The sequence below is a fragment of the Microcaecilia unicolor genome, chromosome 4 (assembly GCF_901765095.1).
Source record: "Microcaecilia unicolor chromosome 4, aMicUni1.1, whole genome shotgun sequence".
In the NCBI taxonomy this organism is placed as follows: Eukaryota; Metazoa; Chordata; class Amphibia; order Gymnophiona; family Siphonopidae; genus Microcaecilia; species Microcaecilia unicolor.
In genome coordinates this window covers 178,632,040-178,656,358 of record NC_044034.1, presented here as the reverse complement: position 1 = coordinate 178,656,358, position 24,319 = coordinate 178,632,040, and the positions used below count along the sequence as shown (strand labels likewise).

At 41.7% G+C, this 24,319-nt stretch overlaps 1 protein-coding gene across 1 annotated transcript in view; it reads left to right on the top strand.

The window, feature by feature from the left end:
• The window catches only part of NRIP3 (nuclear receptor interacting protein 3), a 34,487-nt gene extending 10,600 nt beyond the window's left edge, over positions 1-23,887 (top strand). Inside the window, exons 2-7 of the mRNA XM_030201016.1 lie at positions 1,719-1,871; positions 8,022-8,104; positions 14,943-15,082; positions 16,122-16,174; positions 16,925-17,022; positions 22,956-23,887. Coding sequence (XP_030056876.1) covers positions 1,719-1,871; positions 8,022-8,104; positions 14,943-15,082; positions 16,122-16,174; positions 16,925-17,022; positions 22,956-22,971 — 543 coding nt within the window. The 3' untranslated portion in view covers positions 22,972-23,887. The remainder of the gene's footprint in view (positions 1-1,718; positions 1,872-8,021; positions 8,105-14,942; positions 15,083-16,121; positions 16,175-16,924; positions 17,023-22,955) is intronic.
• Positions 23,888-24,319: the final 432 nt, after the last annotated feature.

Here is a 24,319-nt window from a genome sequence, read left to right as displayed (position 1 = left end):
CCTATCTCTTAAGAAACAGCAGAAGTTAAAGGTACAGAGAAGGTCAATGAAAAAGATAAAGGGGATGAAATAGGCAAAGCAGGTTAAGAGCTCTTCAGTATGGAGAAGAGATGGCTGAGAGGAGGTATGACAGAGGTCAATGAAATTATGAGTGAGATGAACAGGTAAATAGGGAATTATTTATCCTTCCAAATAGTACTAGGGCTGGGGAACACTCCAATAGGTAGCATTTTTAAAACAAATCGGGCAAAGTATGTATTCACTTAATGCATAGTTAGGCTGTGCTGGAGGATATGGTCTAGGCAGTTAGTTTAGCCAGGTTTAAAAAGGATTTAGATAAGCTCTGGAGGAAATGACTATGAACCATTATTAACATATAGATTTCAGAAAGCTGCTCTTTTTTTTCTCTGAAATCTGCTCTTGGGATCCTGCTGGAGACTTGTGACCTTGATTGGCCACTGTTGGTTTCAATGGACCTTGGAGCTGACCCAGTATGGCACTTTTATACTCTCCTATGCTCTGTGTTTATTACACCTGCTATGGAAGGGCAGTGTACCAAAGGAAAAAAATAAGAAATATGAATCAGTAACTCTCCTTCCTTGGGCTACTGATGAAAAAGCATCGGTAATGATTCAGTAATATGTGTGTAGTTTTTCATAGTTATGAATGATATCTGTGTTGCCAACTATAGACTTTCCTTATAGGGAATTTATAAATATGTGTATTTATAAATATGTAGCTAGAAATCTGGCTCTCTAGTTCATTCAATATGCTTTAAGAGCTTCAGTTTTAAGAAGCCTCCGTAGACAGACTGAGGATAGAGGCACCCAATAAAAACATGGAGTGTCCTACATTGTCAAATTTCAACATAATTGTTATTTTTCCTCCCATTGCAGCTTCTTCTGATTCAGGGCAAGTCACTGAGCCCTCCATTGCCCAGAGTTGCAAGGAGCTGCAGTAGAGAAATAAATAGATAAATAAATAACATACCTGTACTTGCACAATTAATCATGATTACAAATTTTAGTTGAAATGCAGCTCTAAAAAATTAAAGAATAAAAACTAATGAAAAGATAAGAAATATAAAATATAAATTGAAAAATTACAAAATTAAAAAATCTAAAACAGCATGCAGAATAGCTATAAACAGCCTTATAGTTTTCACAGCTTACTTCAGAAATACAAACCTAGTTAGAACACAATAAGCCATCCACATGTTTCTCCTCAGTCATGACTAATTATGCATAAAAGTGGAGGAATAGCTTAGTGCAGCGGGCTGAGAACCACGGAAGCTAGCATTCAAATCCCACTGCCTCTCCTTGTGACCTTGGGCAAGCCACTTAACTCTCCATTGCTTCATGAATAAACTTAAATTGTCAGCCCTCTTCGCACAGTGCTATATGCACCATATCTGAAATGTAACCTTTTTAACATGATCAGAGTGCTAAACCCAGTGGAAATTACCCCATCCTTGGACACAGGCAAGGAAATTGCTTACAGTGTCTAATAAGTACCCACAGAGCTGGCTCCTATGTTGCCTTAAGAACAGAAGAATAGCCATACTGGGTCTGATCAATGGTCCATCAAGCCCAGTATCCTGCTTCCAACAGTGGTCAATTCAGGTCACAAGAACCTTGAAATATCACTAAAAAGATGTGATCTAAATCCAAAGAAATACTGCATTATTGCATATTAAATTTTTCATTTACACTTTCTAGCAACCACATAACATTCTTCAAAGACGCTTACTGGAGACAAACTTATCTAAACTAAGGAGTAGCCGGGGAACACAGAGCAACAAGTTCAACCAGTTGAAGACAGAAAGCTCAAAGAGAAGCGAAGAGGAAGACTTGATATTTGTGAACTGCCAGGTAACATGTCTCAGTCAAAGGATACCAGTCAAATTCCACCTTACCAAGCATAAAATATGCTTAAACACCAACAAACTAGGTGGGTAGATCTTGCCTGAGAGGACCTCAGTGCTCCCTAAAGCATATTATATACAGTAGTAGTAGAATCTGCCTAGTCTCCAAGTTTCCAAATCTACTGTGTCATCTGTGATCTGCTTAGTCTTCTCCCTCCCTTATCCTTTCCACTATCCTCCATATCTATTCCAGCAATGAAACTGAAATTTTCTACTTTGTTATTGTGTTGGCTGTTTTGACCTCTGCCAGTAGGCTAATACCCTTCATCATTCTTATAGAGGCATGAGCTCTACTCAACTACTTTGTTCATTCTGTTGTAATTAATTTTTACTTGGTGGGGTAACACTCTTGACTTTCATTTTACAGTGCATTATGGCACCCTTCAAAAAAATCCTCAAAATGTATTGTTTATTTCAAAAATTATGTTGGTCTTTATAGATCTTGAAATATTTCTACAGCTGTCACATTGTATTTTTTTCCTTTTCAGGACAAATGAGTGGGGAGCTTGCATCTGTTTACACGTTGCTGAAGGAAGGGGCAGGTTGAACCAGTAATGGTTTCACCTAATGAATCAATGGATGAACTTGTAGTCCTCTTCAAAAGACTGGTACTACAAGTCCACAGATGCAATTTGGGGAGGATTGGGGGTGGAAGGTGGAAACCAGACAAGTTTAGCCTGACACGACACTGTTCACAACCCAATGCTAGAAGCATATCAAGCCAATCTGGTTTTCAGGATATCTAATAAATATACATAACAGCTTTGCATGCATTGAAAACGTGGAGGGACATAATCGAAAGGGATGCCCAAGTTTTATTGAGGACGTCCTCGCAAAACGTCCCAATGGAGGGGCGGGGAAACCCGTATTATCGAAACAAGATGGACGTCCATCTTTCGTTTTGATAATATGGTCGAGGACGCCCAAATCTTGAAATTTAGGTCATCCTTAGAGATGGTCGTCCCTAGACTTGGTCGTTTCTGATTTTCGGCAATAATGGAAACCAAGGACGCTCATCTCAGAAATGACCAAATGCAAGCCCTTTGGTTGTTGGAGGAGCCAGCATTTGTAGTGCACTGGTCCCCCTGACATGCCAGGACACCAACCGGACACCCTAGGGGGCACTGCAGTGGACTTCATAAAATGCTCCCAGGAACATAGCTCCCTTACCTTGTGTGCTGAGCCCCCCAACCCCCCCCTAAAACCCACTACCCACAACTGTACACCACTACCATAGCCCTTACAGGTGAAGGGGGGCACCTAGATGTGGATACAGTCGGTTTCTGGTGGGTTTTGGAGGGCTCGCTGTTTCCTCCATAAATGTAACAGGTAGGGAGGGGGATGGGCTTGAGTCCGCCTGCCTGAAGTGCACTGCACCCACTAAAACTGCTCCAGGTACCTGCATACTGCTGTGATGGACCTGAGTATGACATCTGAGGATGGTAAAAAATATTTTTAAAGATGTTTTTTGAGGGTGGGAGGGGGTTAGTGACCACTGGGGGAGTAAGGGGAGGTTATCCCTGATTTTCTCCGGTGGTCATCTGGTCATTTCGGCCACCTTTTTGTGCCTTGGTCATAAGAAAAACAGGACCACGTAAAGTCGTCCATTATGGGTCGAGGACGTTCGGCACGCCCAAGTCCCACCTTCGCTATGCCTCTGATACGCCCCCTTGAACTTTGGCCATCCCTGTGACAGAAAGCAGTTGGGGACGTCTAAAATCGGCTTTCAATTATACCGATTTGGATGACCCTGGGAGAAGGACGCCCATTTTCTGATTTGTGTCGAAAGATGGGCATCCTTCTCTTTTGAAAATGAGCCTGTAAATGTATGTGAATCTCTCATGCGTCTTTACTGTGGCTGTTAAAAAAACATAAGTGGCTTAAGTGTGCCTCCAAATCTGAGTTTGGAACATTGCCTTATGATATTGAGCTGTCTGGACACTTATGCAAAGAGGGTTTTCTACAAGAATTTGACTGTTATGTGCACTAGTCTAAAATCGCCCTCCACAAGTTTGTCTGCTGTTTGTGTAGTCAACCTAGACATTTAGGGATAAATTCTATATACAGCGCCTAAAAGATTGGCGCCAAAAAAGTGCAATTCTATAAACCGCGCTTAAAGTTAGGCGCAGATTATAGAATAGCACTTAGGCACTGGGGTCTCGCATAAATGTACAGTGGTGGAAATAAGTATTTGATCCCTTGCTGATTTTGTAAGTTTGCCCACTGACAAAGACATGAGCAGCCCATAATTGAAGGGTAGGTTATTGGTAACAGTGAGAGATAGCACATCACAAATTAAATCCGGAAAATCACATTGTGGAAAGTATATGAATTTATTTGCATTCTGCAGAGGGAAATAAGTATTTAATCCCTCTGGCAAACAAGACCTAATACTTGGTGGCAAAACCCTTGTTGGCAAGCACAGCGGTCAGACGTCTTCTGTAGTTGATGATGAGGTTTGCACACATGTCAGGAGGAATTTTGGTCCACTCCTCTTTGCAGATCATCTCTAAATCATTAAGAGTTCTGGGCTGTCGCTTGGCAACTCGCAGCTTCAGCTCCCTCCATAAGTTTTCAATGGGATTAAGGTCTGGTGACTGGCTAGGCCACTCCATGACCCTAATGTGCTTCTTCCTGAGCCACTCCTTTGTTGCCTTGGCTGTATGTTTTGGGTCATTGTCGTGCTGGAAGACCCAGCCACGACCCATTTTTAAGGCCCTGGCGGAGGGAAGGAGGTTGTCACTCAGAATTGTACGGTACATGGCCCCATCCATTCTCCCACTGATGCGGTGAAGTAGTCCTGTGCCCTTAGCAGAGAAACACCCCCAAAACATAACATTTCCACCTCCATGCTTGACAGTGGGGACGGTGTTCTTTGGGTCATAGGCAGCATTTCTCTTCCTCCAAACACGGCGAGTTGAGTTCATGCCAAAGAGCTCAATTTTTGTCTCATCTGACCACAGCACCTTCTCCCAATCACTCTCGGCATCATCCAGGTGTTCACTGGGAAACTTCAGACGGGCCGTCACATGTGCCTTCCGGAGCAGGGGGACCTTGCGGGCACTGCAGGATTGCAATCCGTTATATCGTAATGTGTTACCAATGGTTTTCGTGGTGACAGTGGTCCCAGCTGCCTTGAGATCATTGACAAGTTCCCCCCTTGTAGTTGTAGGCTGATTTCTAACCTTCCTCATGATCAAGGATACCCCACGAGGTGAGATTTTGCGTGGAGCCCCAGATCTTTGTCGATTGACAGTCATTTTGTACTTCTTCCATTTTCTTACTATGGCACCAACAGTTGTCTCCTTCTCGCCCAACGTCTTACTGATGGTTTTGTAGCCCATTCCAGCCTTGTGCAGGTGTATGATCTTGTCCCTGACATCCTTAGACAGCTCCTTGCTCTTGGCCATTTTGTAGAGGTTAGAGTCTGACTGATTCACTGAGTCTGTGGACAGGTGTCTTTCATACAGGTGACCATTGCCGACAGCTGTCTGTCATGCAGGTAACGAGTTGATTTGGAGCATCTACCTGGTCTGTAGGGGCCAGATCTCTTACTGGTTGGTGGGGGATCAAATACTTATTTCCCTCTGCAGAATGCAAATAAATTCATATACTTTCCACAATGTGATTTTCCGGATTTAATTTGTGATGTGCTATCTCTCACTGTTACCAATAACCTACCCTTCAATTATGGGCTGCTCATGTCTTTGTCAGTGGGCAAACTTACAAAATCAGCAAGGGATCAAATACTTATTTCCACCACTGTAGACATGACCTTTGCACTAATGAAAACATGGTGCAAAGAGCCATGCCTACATTTACATGCGGGACCTCAATTATGCATGTACCTCAAAACGTCACCTATGCTCTGCCCTGAATACCCATGACCCTCCCACCATTTCCACGCCCCCTTTTTTGGACTGCATGTAAAATGTAGGTGCGGATCCTATGCCTAACTTTACATGCATCCATAATATTTAAATCTAATTAGTGCCAATAATTGCTTGTTAAGAAGCCAATTATTGGCACTAACTGGCTTGTTATTCAATTAAATTCTGTGTGCAAATTGGGATCACAGCCAAATTTGCACACAGAAATTTTGGAGGCTTTTATAGAATCAGAAGGTTAATTTAGATATTTAGGGAGAAATTCTATAATTGAGTACCCCTAATATTGTATAGAGAGAGCCTCTTATATAACAGTATCTGGGCGCCCAGATTCCATTATCGAATACTAGTGTAACTTGGCATTGTCTGTCTAGCATATGTGCCACAGTTACACCAGCCATAGACCTGGCAAAAGCACAGCTGTGTAAATGCAGCAAAGCCAAGTATTACAGTACATAAGAATATAAGAATAGTCATACTGAGTCAGACCAATGGTCCATCTAGCCAAGTATCCTGTTTCCAACAGTGACCAATGCCAGGTCACAAGTACCTGGCAGAAGCCCAAATTGTAGCAACATTCCATGCTACCAATCCCAGGGCAAGCAGTGGCTTCCCCATATCTGTCTCAATAGCAGAATATGGACTTTTCTTCCAGGAACTTGTCCAAACCTTTTTTTAAACCCAGATATGCTAACCGCCGTTACCACATCTTTCAGCAGCAAGTTCTAGAACTTAACTATTCTTTGAGTGAAAAAATATTTCCTCCTATTTGTTTTAAATGCATTTCCATATAATTTCTTGAGATATGGCGACCAGAATTGAACGCATTCCTCAAGTAGTCTGTAAGTTGCACATGGAAGGGGCCGCTTTGACCATTTTCCCTCCTATGCTCTGCCTGTGTGAACGCCCTACTTGTATTTCAATGCTAAGCAACCTATGTGCCCTTACAGAATGGTGCTTAGTTACTTACTGCCACTGATACGCATAAGTGACAATATTCTGTACGTTTGTACATTACGGTGGGTGCTCAGTATAGCATTGCCCTTCATGGGGGTCATTTTTGTAATGGAATTTTCACATGTATATGCAAGTAGATGTGGCCCTGATAAAATACCCTCTGCCTCCCATCGTGCTGTTTTAAAACAGGGTCCCATTTTATGCAATGAGTGCCTGTGCTAAAATAGCATGAATTGTAGTAAAATAACCTGTCTTTAACAGTAGCCCGTGTTAATAATTTCCACCCTAAAGGTTTTTATGACAATTGCAAGAAACATCCAGAGGGTAATTTTTATGTTTCACTTTTTTTTGTAATTTTTATTAATCTGTGGTGTGTCATTTCTTGAATAATTTGCTGCTGGCTGGTTATATGCTATTATCATTGATCTACTGAATGGTTTAAATATTTCTAATGCCAGTTTTATTCCAACTGATTTCACTCATGTGATCAAATAACACAGCCCAATTTTGTTTTTATTTAATTGCCAAGAAATCAAGCTGGTAATTTATTAGACCCATTCGTATTTGACAGTTTGATCAGTAGGAAGCCATGATTTCCCAGTAAAGAACTACATTTTTCTCAATCCTGAAGGCCCAGTGTTTGCTTTGCTTGTTTGTTTGGTGATTGTTGTATACTGTATTCCCTCTCTTTTGTGACTGTATCCAGTAAAACTATTGCAATTTGTGGGGGAGGAAGGGGAGGAAAAGGTAAGAACTGTTTCCATACAGACCTGCCAAGTCTTCCACTTTTGCGGGTCATCTCCTGCATTTCTTCCGAGAAACCAAGATCTCCTGTTGAGTGGCCTCCCTGTCCACCGGTAGCAGGAAACACTTTCATAGAGCACCATCTCCTGCTGTTACTAATCCCATGGTAGCAGGAGATGTTTTATGAAAGCGTTTCCTGCTGCTGCTGGACAAGGAGACCACTCCCTTTGCCGCTGGCTGCATATCAGCTATTATGGGTTAGAACAATGGGTTGGATGGTGAAGCAATGGGTGGAGTTGTGGTGGAGCTGGGCGGAGCAAGTGGAAGGGCAGAGCTAGGGGCAGGCTGGGCTGGGCTGGGGGCGGGCCCTAGAGCCATCTTGGCAGCTCTGTCCATACTGACTGAAGCAGGATGTTCTGATGGTTAACATGAGGAAGACACAGACACTAATAATTCTCTAATCTCTATTGTCATTCTTCATTCTCTTCAATAATTTGTTATTTTTGCAGTGTGCTGGAAGGGACATGAGAATCATGATTGACACAGGTAGTCGGCATAACCTAATATCTTCTGCATGTGTGGACAGACTGGGGTAAGCATTATGCATAGAAAATCCTGACTTCACTTTCATTCCCTTTCTAATTTATTTATAAAATGTTATAAACCACCCTTTCCAATCCAATCAAGATTATTCAAGGCAGTTTATATAAGAAATATTAAAATTCAATAATATAACATTTTAAAATGTAAAACAATAAAATATATAGTACTTATGACAACAATAACTAAATAAAATGCTCAAACATTTAGATACTCTACAGCACAATATTTTTCTTAAACTTAATATGTATTTTGTGCAAGTTCTGTATATATAAGTAGCTCCAGCTGTTTTTATTTTTAAGGCACATACTTAATGAGCCTAATGGAAATCCAGCTTTGCTTGTATGGCATTGAATGCATCCATACCCTCATGCATTTAGTTTCCTATTTACTAAAATGTTGTGATTAACGTTTGCTGTAAATACATGTTAAGGTCCTGTAGATATTATTATTGCATATTAAATGCATCTGATAACAAGGAATGCAGTTGGCTACATCTTTTGAGGTGCATTATCTGTCACATTAGTGATCTTCCTCCACTGCCGCCTGGCAACTAGATGCACTAAGGTCCCTGTAAAAAATCACTCTGTATTTCCACCTCTGTAAAATTTACCGATTTGGAAATACAGAGGGATTCCAAAAGCGAATTGCATGCAAATGAGCTGGTTGCTGCTTTTGCGAACAGGATCATTTGCATGCGATAGGGAGGGGAAACCAGCCGGTTAGCTGAGCATGCGCAGTAGAGGTAGCCTTTTCTTTTTTTTTTTTTTGCAAGCATAAGCACCGGGTCTTTTTGGATATGGGAGGCAGTGTGCAGATGGCGGTGGTGGGTGGGAGGGAGGACACCGGGGCAGAGGTACCGGCCACCCACTCTCCGCCGATGGAGTCCTGCTGAGCCTGCAAAATGGATTCTACAGTGACCCTTCTCTCCTTTGCCCTGCATGCACCCATACCCAGTGACCCTCTTCTCCCTTGCCCTCCATCCACCCATGTCCAGCAGTGACCCTCCTCTCCCCTGCCCTCCATCCACCCATACCCAGTGACCCTCCTCTCCCCTGCTCTCCATCCACCCATGCCCAGCAGTGACCCTCCTCTCCCCTGCCATCCATCCACCCATGTCCAGCAGTGACCCTTAGTTCTCTCCCCTCCATCCACCCATGCCCAGAGACTCCCTTCTCTCCCCTGCCACCCCTCCCGAGTTGTTCACCGGCGACTTCTCCTCCCTCCCTCCGGATCCGTCCCCCACTGACCTGACTCTTCTAATTCTTCGGTGGGGCAGGCAGTCTTGCCTGCCCACTACCAGCGCTGACTCTCCTCTGCTGGTCCGCGCTTCAAAATGGCCACCGAGACTTCAGTAGAAGTCTCGCAAGGCTGCCTCTGGAAGTCTCGGCGGCCATTTTTAAAGCGCGAACTGGCAGGGGAGAGTCAGCACTGATAGCGGGAAGGCAAGACTGCCTGCCCCGCAGAAGAATTAGAAGAGTCAGGTGACGGTCGGTGACAGTGAGGGACCAGATCGGGCGGCGATCGATCGGGCGAGCAGGAGGGAGGAGAGCCGGCTCGCAGTAGGAAACAACCAGCTTGCAAGTCGGTACAAAATGTAACAACCGGCTCTTGCGAGCCGGTGCGAGCCGGCTCCAGCACACCACTGCACGAGACCCAATATTATATAGGTTATCTAGGTCTGCAAAGGGATGTTTAAGTTGAGACGTTGAGCAATTGCATTGTATGTTACAAAAGGTTTACTAAACAGAGAGACCTTTTTAAAATACAGGTTTTTTTTCCATATTCTTGTACGTATTTGGCAGCACATACAGTGGGAACAGCCCTTTTCAAGTAAAACACATAAAGAGCAGGTTCACGCAGGGCTTTATATATGTAAGTAGTGGCATTTTCACGTATAAGCAGATTTTACTATGTAAATCTGGGCAGGCCAGATTTCCTAAAACTGTGCATAGAAAGTGGGCACTAAGTCATTTGTCATTTTGAAATTGTTTTCAACATCTGAGGGCTAAGCACAATTTCTCCTCCAGCTCTCCTCCCAAGCCCAAGTCGAAACAAGAAGTTAACCCATGCTTGGGTGACTCAAAGCAGGTGTAAATGGTGATTGCAAAACTTTTTGAAGTGTACTTGTATTGCCATTGCAAAGTATGGATTATACATATACTTTCAAGGTCTGTCCACCCATGCCCAGAACACCCTCCACTTCTAAATCCGTAGGTGTTGCAAGCATACACTTTGTAACACCCTCCTCCAAGGATCTAGTGTTCAAGACATTCCCTGTCTTCAAATTGTCCAGAACTTGGCTGTAAGATTAGTGAGTGGATCCAAGAAATTTGGTCACGTTTCTCTGCTTCTTCGAAATGGAATTTTGGCTTCCATTGGAACTCCTGCAAAATTATTTTATTGACCCATAAGGAACACCATGCCCAACTCTCTTTATGCTTACCATCATCCCCTCCAGGAATCTTTGCTCATCCCACCACAGTTGTCTTGCTATTCCATCATTTCAACTCTAATCAATCCAAAATTTTCAGTGTCACTGGTCTCTCACTGTGGAACTTTCTCCCTTTCCACCTTCACTTCGAATAATTGTGGGACAATTTATTTATTTGTTGCATTTGTACCCCACATTTTCCCACCTATTTGCAGGCTCAATGTGGCTTTTGAGTTGAAGACCTTTCTATTTGTGGAAGCTTTAGTCCTTGATTTACCTAGTCTGGTTTGTCACTGGCTCAGGACAGAATGGGGTACTGCAGTAGATGGATCAGCAATGTAGATTTTCTCTCTCACCTCCCGCCTCCTCTCTATTTCTCCTTCTCCTCTGTCCTGTTCATTGATTATAGTTCTTTTTCATTTTTCCTGTACTTATATTTTAGTTATTGTAAACCACCTTGAAAGGCCTCTCCAGGTGCAGTGTATCAAATCTAAATAAAATTGAAACTTGTTCTAAAGTCCCTACTTATATGTGTATGCTGATATAGATGTATAAATGACTTTTATTTTTATACATGTAAATTGTCTAAAGTTGCCTCTAGATTAGGATTTGATTACTCACCTTTCCAAAGCTAAGCTCCGGGTGAGTTACAATTCAAGTACAGTAGGAGGTTCCTTCCTCAAGAGAGTTTAGAGTCTAAGGGTTGGATTTACTAATGTGTATTTATGTCTTAATGCATATTATTCCACATTAACATGTGTAACACATATCCTAATATTGGCAGTGGAGCCTCATTTTCAAAGCAGATGGATGCCTCAAAATGCAGAAAGAAACATACATCTGCTAAAAACATTCAAATCCCACTTTGGAAAGTCAGAATTTGGGTGATTCACACTGCAATTTATCCAAATAGCTAGGGGGAGTGTTGTGGGCATGTTTTGGATGGGACTAGGGAGGGCCCATAAGTAGGATGTCCAACAGCGATTTTCAAATGGAAAAAAACATCCATGTTTAAAAGAAGGATGTTTTTATCTCAACCTGTTTCAGTCACATCCAAGTTACAAAAAGATGCTCTGATTAAGCAGCTGCCCACTGGAAGGATTAAGGCATGACCCCTCCTTAATCTCCCAGTGGTTGCTATCCCCCTCCCTCTCTCCTGAAAGTGAAATTGGAAAGGAAAACCAGGCTATAAGTCAGCTGCAGGTATTATGGCCATTCTGAACAAAGCAACAAGCAAGTCAGAGGAGTAGCCTGGTGGGTAGTGCAATGGACTATAAACCAAGGGACACAGATTCAAATCTCACTGTAACTCTATTGATTTTTTTTTCTTTCCTGGTACTCCCTCCATGAATGAAAAATACTTACTGTACCTACAGAAATAAGACACCTGTAAGCCTGAAAGCTATGGAAATGGTGTCTACACATTCAGGTGCAGTAGGCATTTTTCTGTTCCTGGAGGGATCATATTTACAAAAAAAAAAAACAACTAAGAGTTATAGTGGCATTCAAACCTAGGTCTGTTAGTTTACAGTCCATTGCACTAATCACTAGGCTACCCCTGTTTTGCAAGGATATCTGTGTGGCCATTTTTATAAGAATGTTGCCAGACAGTTGTCCCTGTGCCTTGTTTTCCCCCGTTTATAATTTAAATGTTTCAGTTTGTAAAATGATTGTTCAGGATGAACGTCTCCAGCATAAAGACGTCCTTATGTATTTTCAAATAGGAAATCTGAATGTCTGTCTTGTTCAAAAATGGCTATGAGATGGACAGGGTTTTTTTTTTTTAACATTATGAGCAGGTCGTTTCAATTCTGACTTGGACATTCCTTCAAAAATGTCCCTCAATGTGTGTTAAATGGCATTAAATTCCAATAATCTTATAGTTATCAATAGAAATCAAACAAAATAAAACATGGAAAAGAAAATAAGATGATACCTTTTTTATTGGACATAACTTAATACATTTCTTGATTAGCTTTCGAAGGTTGCCCTTCTTTGTCAGATCGGAAATAAGCAAATGTGCTAGCTGACAGTGTATATAAGTGAAAACATTCAAGCATTACTATGACAGTCTGATAGGGTGGGAGGAGGGGGGTGGGTAGGAGGTATGCATGGGGACATCAAAGCATATCATTGATATTCAGACTGTCATAGTAATGCTTGAATGTTTTCACTTATATACACTGTCAGCTAGCACATTTGCTTATTTCCGATCTGACGAAGAAGGACAACCTTCGAAAGCTAATCAAGAAATGTATTAAGTTATGTCCAATAAAAAAGGTATCATCTTATTTTCTTTTCCATGTTTTATTTTGTTTGATTTCTATTGATAACCTTAAGAGTGGACTAACACGGCTACCACACTCCTCTACTTAATAATCTTATAGGAAAGTTCTTACATTAATTATACTATTATATTATCGTAAAACTTTGTTTATTTATGTCAACATCTTATTTTTCTACAAAAATCATTTTCTATACAAAAGTACAGCAAACTGTCATAGACATATAAACCATAACCCCTCATTCATACATTCCCCACATTTATAACATATTAAAAACCTTCTCCAGGGGTTAACCATTCTTTGTTTCACTCTCCAAATGCTTGTCCAGTCCGACACAAAATTTGTGTTTCGCTCAATTGGCATCCTCAGGAGCTGTCAGTCTGTGCATAAAATTGTCTATAATTACTTTTACATGCCATCAGCTATAATGATAGTATATAAGTATAACTTCAATTCCACTCACCAGATCTCCAATAATACAAATATTCTTAGCACACCATAGCAGGAAAACTCAACCCGTCCAACCTTTCGTCACTTTCCCAAGCTCTGTATACAAATATATTATAGAGCAACCCGCTTGCTCTATTTAAACTCTTCCAGAGATTAACTTGTGTCCAATCACAGTGTTCCCATCTTACGTCCACAGGAACATAATTACCTCACCAAGTCCCATTCTATTTCACGATTTAAACCAGCTGGTTCAAGGGTATCATAAAGAAATATAAGTTTCTGTTCTATTCGATTCAATTTGTATGGGCCATTCCCACCTCTAGAATTTTTCAGCTGGTATAACACTACAAAACGCAATGTATCTATTTCATGCTTAGCCTCCGCCCAATGGACAACAAGAGGTGCCTCCAGTTTCTTCAATCGTATATTGCTAAGATGTTCTGATATTCTTATTTTTATTTTCCTTATTGTATAGCCAATATACCATCTGCCACATGGACAACAGATCCCATAAACTACCTCTTGGGAATTGCAATTAGTTTCATTTTTCAAATAGTGTGTCCTGTTATTTCCAAATATGATACAGTTAGTACATATACTATATTTGCAATAGATACATGTATTACATTTAGAATAGCCTCCAGCAGCTGGCTCCATGGACCTATTATATCTCGAAGCAGACAAGAGCTCACCCAGATTTTGAGCCCTCCTGTAAGCTATTTTTGGGGGTTCCTTAAATACTTGATGAACCGATAGAATTCCCCAATGTCTCATAAGTATCTTCTGTAGAAACATAGATTGTTTAGAATACAGAAGAATGCATGTTAAGCATTCATTTTGTTTAGTTGACGACTCCTGCAGAAGCCTTTCCCTATGTGTGTTCTTAGCTCTTTTTATTGCTCGTTTAATAACTGGTTTTGGATATTTACATTGGACAAACCATTCTGCTACTACAGATGCTTGTTGATTATAGTCTACTTTGCTTGAGCACAGCCTTTTAACCCTCAGCAGTTGATCCATCGGGATACCATCTCTTAGATTTTGAGGGTGAAAGCTATGATAATGAAGGAGAGAATTACAGTCTGTTTCTTTTCTAAACAGGTAGTTCTAAATTTACCACCACTTAGACCGATCGTAATGTCCAAAACGTTTATGCAATAATCAGCTATTGTTTCTTCAAACAAGATGTTTTCATCACAGGCGATTGTTGGTGCTAATATATTATAAATGTGGGGAATGTATGAATGAAGGGTTATGGTTTATATGTCTATGACAGTTTGCTGTGCTTTTGTATAGAAAAAAGATTTTTGTAGAAAAATAAGATGTTGAAATAAATAAACAAAGTTGTACGATAATATAATAGTATGATTAATTTAAGAACTTTCCTATAAGATTATTGGAATTTAATATTGAGGAAACTTTGATTGGTAGATTCCTGTGTTAGTATTGTTAAATGGCGTTAACTCACGTTAATGTAGAGTATCATAACAAAGTTAACACAAATGAATGCAAATAAATCTGGCCTTAAGTTTGTGCCTGAGGCAATGGAGGATGAAATGACCTGACCAAGATTACAAGGAGCATCAGTGGGAAAAATAAGATTTATGGCATGCATAGTATAAGTTTAGCACAACTGAAAGAATTCTCCTCTTCCAATACAGATTAAAAGAACATATAAAAGACACCAAGAATGAAGATAAAAACATTTCCTTACCTGCTAATATGAAGGTCATTGGTCAGTTGGAACACTTGGCCATTAAAATAGGGTCCATAAGAATGGACTGTTCTGCAACTGTCATAGGTACGTTGACCCCACTGTATTTTATATTCCTTAAATACTTGATGAACCGATAGAATTCCCCAATTTATCATAAGTATCTTCTGTAGAAACATAGATTGTTTAGAATACAGAAGAATGCATGTTAAGCATTCATTTTGTTTAGTTGACGACTCCTGCAGAAGCCTTTCCCTATGTGTGTTCTTAGCTCTTTTTATTGCTCGTTGCACATTCTGAATATTTTACTTTTAAAATCGGGGCATTTAGGAGTGTTAGTATGTTCCTACTACTAGACCATTTCTGTCTGTTGTAATGTATCTGTGTGTAATAAAGAGGCCTTTCAAAAATGACTTTCCCCATTCTCTTCCGAATTCTATAAAAGTCACTAAAAATTGTGCATACAAATTTGGGACATGTGCCCAATTTGTGTGTGCAATTTAGTTGAATAATGAACTAATTATTGCTGATAGGCTCATTAAGCAATTATTGGCACTAATTAAATTTAATTGCAATATATGCATGTAAATTCAGGCGCAGGATCCACGCCTACATTTTATGCACAAGTTCAAAAATGGGGTATGGAAATGGGAAGGTCATGGGTGGAATGGGAGCATTCCTAAAATATATGCACATAGTTATAGAATAATGAGGATACACACCTAATTTAGGCACAATGATTTACACCACATAGTAACATATACATAGTAGATGACGGAGGAAAAAGACCTGCACGGTCCATCCAGTCTGCCCAACAAGATAAACTCATATGTGCTACTTTTTGTGTATACCCTTCTTTGATTTGTACCTGTACACCACATTTCAGTTAGGCGCTATTCCCAGGTGTAAGCACTATTCTATAAACCACACCTAACTTTTTAAGCATGGTTTATAGAATAGTGCTTTTTACAGCTCTGATTTTTTTGGCACCATATATATAGAATTCACTCCTCTGTGTCTATAGCAGAAATCCTTTATTGAGCGAAGCCCATTGAACGATGTCAAACAGACAAAATAGTTTGAAAGTACAATTTTCATCCTGAATCAAAGTATTTTTTTTTCTCAGAGGACAATGAGAAAAACTTGTCCCTCGGCATCCAGACTTTGCGCGCCCTGAAGGTAGGTCACTTGTGATCGCTTTGATTGGGTCACTGTGGAGGAGGCCCTTGTACAAGGAGCAAGTACATGTTGATTCAACTAACAAATCGATTGTTAAGTCGAAAGTTGCTTAACAGATGGAGATCTTCACCAGGCATTTTTTTCTTTTGCTATTAAGGAATTAGTTACCCTGGCTGGCTTAGCTCAGAAGAATCATTTCCAATATCTGTGCCTATGTGATCCCGTGCATGATTTGCATATTTCTTAATTGAACATCACTGCATATGGGTCTGCACTCAGCCTGCAATATATAGACTTGAGGCTCAGAAATACAGCTAGCTAGAGCCATGTTTGGCTCCCCAATTTGCAAAAGTTTTAAATGCAGCTGTAGTGAAATGGTTTTTCGCATCTGCACCAGCCTGACAGCATGCATGTCCGTTGAGTTTTTTAAAGGCTTTTTAGCCTAATGATGCTCAAAAGTTGAGTTAGAGCATTTTCAATTTCAAAAACAAATCAGTTCTTTGCCCAAATCAGCCTACAGTTTTAACTGGGTGTCTGGAAACTATTGACTTGCCCGAGGTGAGTAAGTGGAGGGAAAATGGATTTCAGCATTTGGCTTCCTTAGTTGTCAGCCCATTGTTGTTACCACTAGACTACTCTCTCAGTTAAAATGCAAGGCTCTTATACAGTAAACATGAGGTCAACACTAACACCAAGGCCAATCTCTTGCAGTGTTGTGCTAATATCCTTGTGGACTTTCTTGTATTCCAGTGCGTCATTAACTTGGAGAAGAACCTCCTTATGCTGGGGAGGGCAGGCAGAGAAGAGATTCCATTTCTCATTGACAGCAGCACGGTGAAGGAACAGAAGTAAGTGTGCTTCATTCTCTCTCTAGTCTCTCTGGCAAGACTGTCAGAGGGGTGAGGAGCAAATATCAGGAAAGCATAAATGTGATGTAAGTGCATCAATATAATGTAGACCTGCTTTAAGACTCCTGTTTTGTGGGAAATGTAGGACAAACTTCTAACTCGGAGAACATTTGGTGGTATATTTGCAAATACTTTGCTGTAAGTATAACTATTTAAAACAGGGGTGTAGCCAGGCACCCAATTTTGGGTGGGCTTGGGTCCAAGGTGGATGGGCAGAAGAACCCTGCCCTGCCCCCTCTCCACAGGCAATTTGGTCTCTCTCACCTGCCTGCATGCCATATGATGTCTCAAACACCCCCCGCCCCTTGTAGCTTTTAAATAGCAGATCTTCAGTGGCACCGACTGATACACAATGCTCACACCGCCCCCACAGCCTTCCCTCTGACAAATTTCCTGTTTCCGCATAGGTGGGTGTGTGTCAGAGGGAAGGCTGTGGGGCCAGCTGCCAGCAAAGATCTGCTATTTAAAAGATACTCAGGAGGGAGTGTTGTTGGGAGTTTTTAGCTAGTAGGTCTATCCTACTAGCCACATCATAGGTGTGCTGCTACTGGGTGGGCCTGTAACCACCCATGGCTATGCCACTTATTTAAAAGGTGACATTTTTGGTATGTAGGGAGAACTAGTTGGTTATTTAATAAGAATTCTACCAAGGCTACTAGGCATTCAAATCAGTGTTTCCACAGTTGGTCCTGGAGTGCCCCCTTGTCAGTCAGGTTTTCAGGATTTCCTCAATGAATATGCATGAAAAAGATTTGTATACAATGGAGGTAGTGTATACCAGTCAATCTCATGCATATTCATTGTGGATATCCTATTCTAAATTATAGTATGTTTTGCAGTACCCTGCATAGTGACTCAGTAGATAGGTGGGCTAATCTTGGGGGGGGGGGGGGGGGGGTTGTTTTTGTTTTTTTGCTTTATAAATTTCAAGTCACATGGTTTTGACATCCTAGACCTTGAGCTTTTCCACTGCTTTTTTCCCCGGCAGACACTTTTTTTTCACTAGCACACCATGTAATGAGGATTCCTGTCCATTATGATAAGCTTTGCATGGGTCAGAAACAGGTGCAACTGCCCAATGAGGTGACATGAAAATGGCTAGAGCAGTGTTCATGGTGCCAGTATGTTAATGGTTTTATGTTTTTTTAGTGTTTTTATTTCTACAAAATCTGTTCTCCCAACCCCCATCAGTCTGACCAGTTTAACAGCCGATGACTTGGATTTGATATAAGTGTAATCCAGAGACTCCTTTCTGGCTAGACTGAGTGATGGATCCTGGGGCTCAGGGAAACTTGTGTCAACACTGCAGCTGGTTCTGCTTTGAAGACATGGTGGAGGGAAGTTAATAGTTGATGCTCTTTGCTCTACAACTGGCCATGACTGGGCTTGATGAGACATCCCCCTAGAGATTTTAGCTGCTGTTTAATATTTTTCAGCCTTCTAATAAGACTCAGGTTTTGTAAATTGTACAGTCCCCACTTTATAAATAGTTTCCAACTCTGGACTTGGACTTGGTTGCATAGAGTACTGGAGGCTAGACTCGGGGGACAGGTAACACAGGCAGTTTAGGGTGCTAAAATCTGAAAAAACTCAAAACTGGACCATTCCTTCCCAGCTGCTCTGATCTCTGTTTCCCTTTCCCCAGGGCCACCAAGAGATAAAGCCAGGCCTGGGGGGAAACAATCTTCAGGGGCAGGGGCAAACAATCTTCGGTGGCCTGCTGTCGCCCTTGCCCCTCCCCCCACACACAGCAGTGATTGAGAGAGGCTGCTCTGCCAGCCACAGGTCCTTCTTCCTGCTGCTTCCTGCCGCATCCTGCTTCCTGTGAATTAACTTCCTGTTTCCACATTGTCACGCTCCTCCTCACCTCCACTCCCGTGGTCTTGCTCCGCCTCGCCTCCGCTCCCGGGTTAGGGGAGCACCGGTCCTGGCCTTATCTGGGAGTTGGCACCTGGGTTGTGCCGCGGGTCCGGGCCATCGTTCTGGCCCGTTGTTCTGGCCCTTTCCGGTTGGGCGCGGGACTCTCGTGGGCGGGGGATTCGGGCCTGCTGTGAGCTGGGTGGCTGCGGGCGTGCGTGTGCAGCGGCGTTCCCAGCTGGCGGTGAGCCTACATGGTTGGGAACGCTAGTTCCTCCCTCGCCCTGCCTTCGGCGGCTTCCGATTGGAGCCTTCCGCCTCTGCCCCGCCTCCACCGGCAACCTGCCTTGACCAGTTGTATTCGTTCCTCTTGATGGGGGGACTTGAGCTCCTGTGTGGTTTACCTACTACTGCTTATTGTCTGACCTGACCTGATCTGACAACTGCCAGACTTCAGACTCTTCTCTGCTTGCCACCTGCCCTGACCACTGCCAGACTTCGGACTCTTCCCTGCTTGCCGCCTGCCTCGACCACTGCCAGTCTCCTGACCAGTCCACTTACTCGCTGCCCGACTCCGATCCCAGCCACCTCTGTAAGTTCTGGCGGCCACCTGCACCTGGGGGCTCAACCCTCGGGGAACGGCGGTTGTCACAGGTGAAGTTTTGGGAATTATTCGGCCGCCAGCTGAGCACAGGCTACCCGCCGGTGCTTTGCATGGCACAAGAACTCACCGACCATAACACACATAGGCTGGACGCAGCAGGAAGAAGGACCTGTGGCTGGCAGAATAGCTTCTCTCGATCACCGAGGCCAGGCCCAGGGAATCTTGCCCCCCCCCCCCTTGGCCCTGCCTTTACCCCATCATATATCCTCTTCTTGTGGTCACCAAAATCTTCCATTATCCTTGAAAATGGAATACCCCTTTAAGTCACAAAGCTCTAGGATCAAGCAGTAAAACGTGGTGCATAGATGTTTGTTTTATCCTTTGTTCTGTCTGGAAAGGTTATAAGAATGTGTGTTGGTATTCCAGTGAGACCTAATCAGAATGAAAAACTGTGATAGAACGATGACCTAAGTACTACCATTTTCTCAAGGGGGTTTTATAGCCTCCGAAGTGGAATGGAATTTATTACTGCTGCTTGATATGATTCTATGATTTGTGATATCCTGCAGGACTAAATTGTTTTGCAAAGCACACAATCACTCAAACAGTGTCTGAAATGTAAACTGCACCAGTTTCCAAAGGGTTTAAGTAATTCAGGGATTGCCCTTTTTGTTTAGCAAAATAAGTCTTAGTAGCCAAAGGCTTTCTACAGAGGTGGTTTAATCTAGATTTTGTGATGCACAGATCATGACCTGGGATCTACAGGACCAACTGACTAGGGCTCATTTTCTGGATTAGCATTTTTTTTAATTACATTTTGGGCCAGTTTCTTCCCACTTCTTTGGAACTGGTTGTTACTAGAACCTTAACTCACTGCTGAACCATGGGTTGGTATATTTTTGATCTGAGGGGTTACACAGCTGCTGAAAACAAGATTGTACATGAGTACTGAGTACTCTCTCCCCACATCCAGTGTGTTAGGATCAAGGAGATTTTTTCCATAATCAATTGTGGAACTCACTCCCAGTCTCACTTTGGATAAATTTAAGTCCGATCTCGACTCACTTATTAACCAATGCTTTTTATCAATATCCTTTACACTATTACCAGGAAGTCTTAAGATGGAGTCCTAGAGACATTTATATCATTCTTTGTGTTTTTCCTCACCTTCTATCCTATCTGATAGTTCCTTCCCTCCTGCCCCTATTATCCTTGTTATGTCTACTCCTTGCTTGCTGTTGTCTTTTTTTTTAAATCTATTTTAAACTGTAAGTCACGCTGAAGGCACTCCCATAGAACAGGGTAGTAAAACTTTAATAAACTTGGAATACTGACCTAGACATTTCAATTCTGTTCTAAAAATTCAATTTTTTCTAAAATGTGCTTCCACATCTCTGACTATAACTTGCAGGTTCTCAGGTCTGGTATTTCCCTGTACAGGCCGGCATATTATTTACTTCTGCAGATATGCTCTTCCCACTCCTTTCTCCATGATCTGAAGAGGAAATGGAAGGATTCCTGCAGAACTGACCCACTGTGATCTCCTTGGGCAAGGGGGGGGCTAGATAGTGTGCAATAGCTAAATTGTAACTTGCCTCAGGCTGAATTTTGAAAAAAGACACATAATTAACATGTAAAATCCAAATTCGCATATCATTCCACGCCCCCACCAAAGCTATAAAATGTGTTTCATCCAATCCCAAGTGAGCAGGCTTTTATATGGACTTTGGGGAATGCAGATTAATGCAGGCTTCACATTCTGCAGAATATGACTATTTACATAGGCATCCTTTTATCAAGCTGCGGGGAAAAAGGGCCCTGCGCTAGCTGCAGGGGGCCTTTTTACAGCTGCAAGTAAAAAGCTCCCAGACAAACATGGCTATTTGGTAAGAGAACTCTTACCGTGTGGCCATGTGGGGCGGCAACTAGGCAGCACATGGCAATACCCGATTACTGCTGGGTTACCATTGTGTAAGCCATTTCTGGGGATTTTCTTTTTCCCCTGGAAATGGCATGTGCTCAGGGCAGAACTACCACCAGCGACCACTTTGGGTTGGTGATAGTCCCAATTTAGCATTCTGTAAGCCCACAGTGGGCTTATCGATACTTTGTAAAGGACCCCTATAGTTTCTAGGTCATAAATGTATGAGAGAGTCATCAGTTTTTTGAAAATTACTAGCAACTCTAGCTAGTGAATCAGATCCTCATCTAACAAGATTATGAAAATGTACCAGGTCAACTGGTGCAGTCTCCAGTACCAGCCCTTAAAATACAAATCTCTTCATATAGGCGGTTAATAAATCCTAATCAATAAATAAATATCTAGCACCACTAGCTCATATAGGCAGAGGCACTGAATATTCCTATTAACAGACATTATCTATTTAGATCAGGTCTACTATTCAGCAGGCCTAAGCCAAATGGATAATTCATGGCTCTGCCTTCACTCCTCATCTAACCTAAGATGTAATTAAACAGATGATAATTGGCCATTTAGAGGGATAATTTTGAACATGCATCAAGGGACTGACTCACATTTTTTGCCAAATAACTCAAATGAAATGGCAAAATCATGTGTTTGCACCTAATGCACTTTTTAGTACAACACATGGTAAATAAATGAACAGCTAGCATTTAACCTCACAAATTGTTATTCATGGAAAAAGATATATCTTTCCTCCTGTGGAAGCATCAACCGTGGCCCAATGTTCCTTGGAATCCCCTAAAAGGGGCCAGTGCCTGATAAAAATACCTTTCTACCCCCTAAGGGAGATCTGCCTGATGGGTAATGGAAGGGTAATAACGATCCCCACACACTCCTGCCCTGGCAGTCACTTGCTTCATAATGGTTGTCTCATAAGAGGCACACTTAGAAGTGTATGAAGCCTGATTTGGCCAATCAGAATTGCTGATCTGTCCTTTAGGCATCTTTAAGCCAGTCACTTTTGCTGTTTAAGTGGTGTACACACATTCCACCCAATCAGAACAAAGAATCTAGAGTGACCTGTGAGCACACCTGGAGTACTAGTTCTCTGAGTGGCATGATTGTATTTAGTCAATTTAAAAGTATGTTTCCTTTTATCCTGCATTTTAAGTGTAGTGAAAGGACCTTAATACAAAAATGGAAAATAAAATTAGCACTTTCTTGTTAGCTAGTCAATATTAGGTTTAAAATCATAATCTAAAAATAACATCCTTGAGGGTGACAGGTAATGCTGAAATCATTGCTTTTGAATAATTGAGGACAACACAGAACAAAGCTGTTTGTCACACCAACAGAGCTGAAGCACACACTGTTGACAGCATTACTGCTTCATATTTTCATGCAAATGTACCATGAATCATACATGAGATACAAGATCCTGGAATATGTTAGTAATGGCATCTAATTAAATCTGCCCTCCTATTTCAGATCATTGGAGGCTTAATAGAAGATGGGGACAAAGGAAAGCCACATCTAATCCTCAACAAAGAAGGTGGATTCTTCTGGAACAGCACCGACATGGGTTTTGCTGAATGCAGCCCCCTTAAATCCTCTCCTGCTGCATTGTGTTTGGATTATTTTTTATATATACATAGGTACTTTCTTTATGGACTGATGTATTGGCAAGCTTTGGACAAAATGTGTTTTTCACCCTGCCTGGGACTTGCTGTGGCAAATTCCTGGTGTTTAGTCTTGCTTGACTTGTTGTAGTGGTTTGCAAAATTCAATTTCCACAAATATAATTTTTCCTCTACTTACTGTAATTGCTCTCATAAGACTAGCAGACATTTTATTCTTAAATAACTGGAGAGAAGCATCTATTTTTTACAAAATATGCCCTATCCATAACCAGCTTATAGGTTGTTATTTAATTTGGAAATTGGCATATGTTTGTCTCATTTTGCTGAGGTCTTTATTGCACACTTATAGAATACATACGTATCTCCGGCATCTAGGTTTGAGCATTTAACCCAGCACTAAAGCTAGATGCACTGTTACAGAATTGTTCCCCTGATGATTCCTACCCACAGTTGAGGGACCTAAATTTAGGCAATTAGGGATAACTATTCAGCTTGCAGCGGTCAGCAAATGCTGACAGCTGCGGGCAAAATTAACTCCATATATTCCATGCAACATCATTCATGCAAGAACAATCTTGCACAAACCAGACATAGTATTTTGTTTTGTACATATTTACATAATGAGGACAGTTCCTAAAAAACATTTATCCAAGTAAATGAGCTATGTGAAAATTGCCATCCTTCCCTGCATGTGAAAGTACATGCTGATAGTTCTTCACAATTCTGTGACCACTGTTCCCTCTCAACTGAGTGGGAGTCCTCCACCTACAGTCCTGCCAGTGGGGGGTGCTGTTTCACTATCACATTTTCAATAGTGAAGGAAAGGCAAACTGTGCAGGACTCCAGGGAACCTACCTGTCCCTGGCTATTGAAGACACAATTTTGAACCTACCCCCCCCCCCCCTTCATACACACGCACACACACGACTCCCATTCAACTCAGAGCAGTGATTCTCAACCTTTCTTCTGTTGTGACACACCTGATAGGTAACGTTCATGTATTTGACACACTGAATGCTAAAATTAACAGCTGAAAAAAAGCATGTCTAAATACTTAATTCTTTAACTGTAAGTTTAGTATGAATTTGCCTATCCTATATCAAAAAGCTGTGTGCAACACATCAGTCACAGATATCTCACTTTCCATACAACAAAACAAATATTGAAATTCTAGTGTCACCTAGTGGGGAAGCAGAAACAGGGACCAGTTAC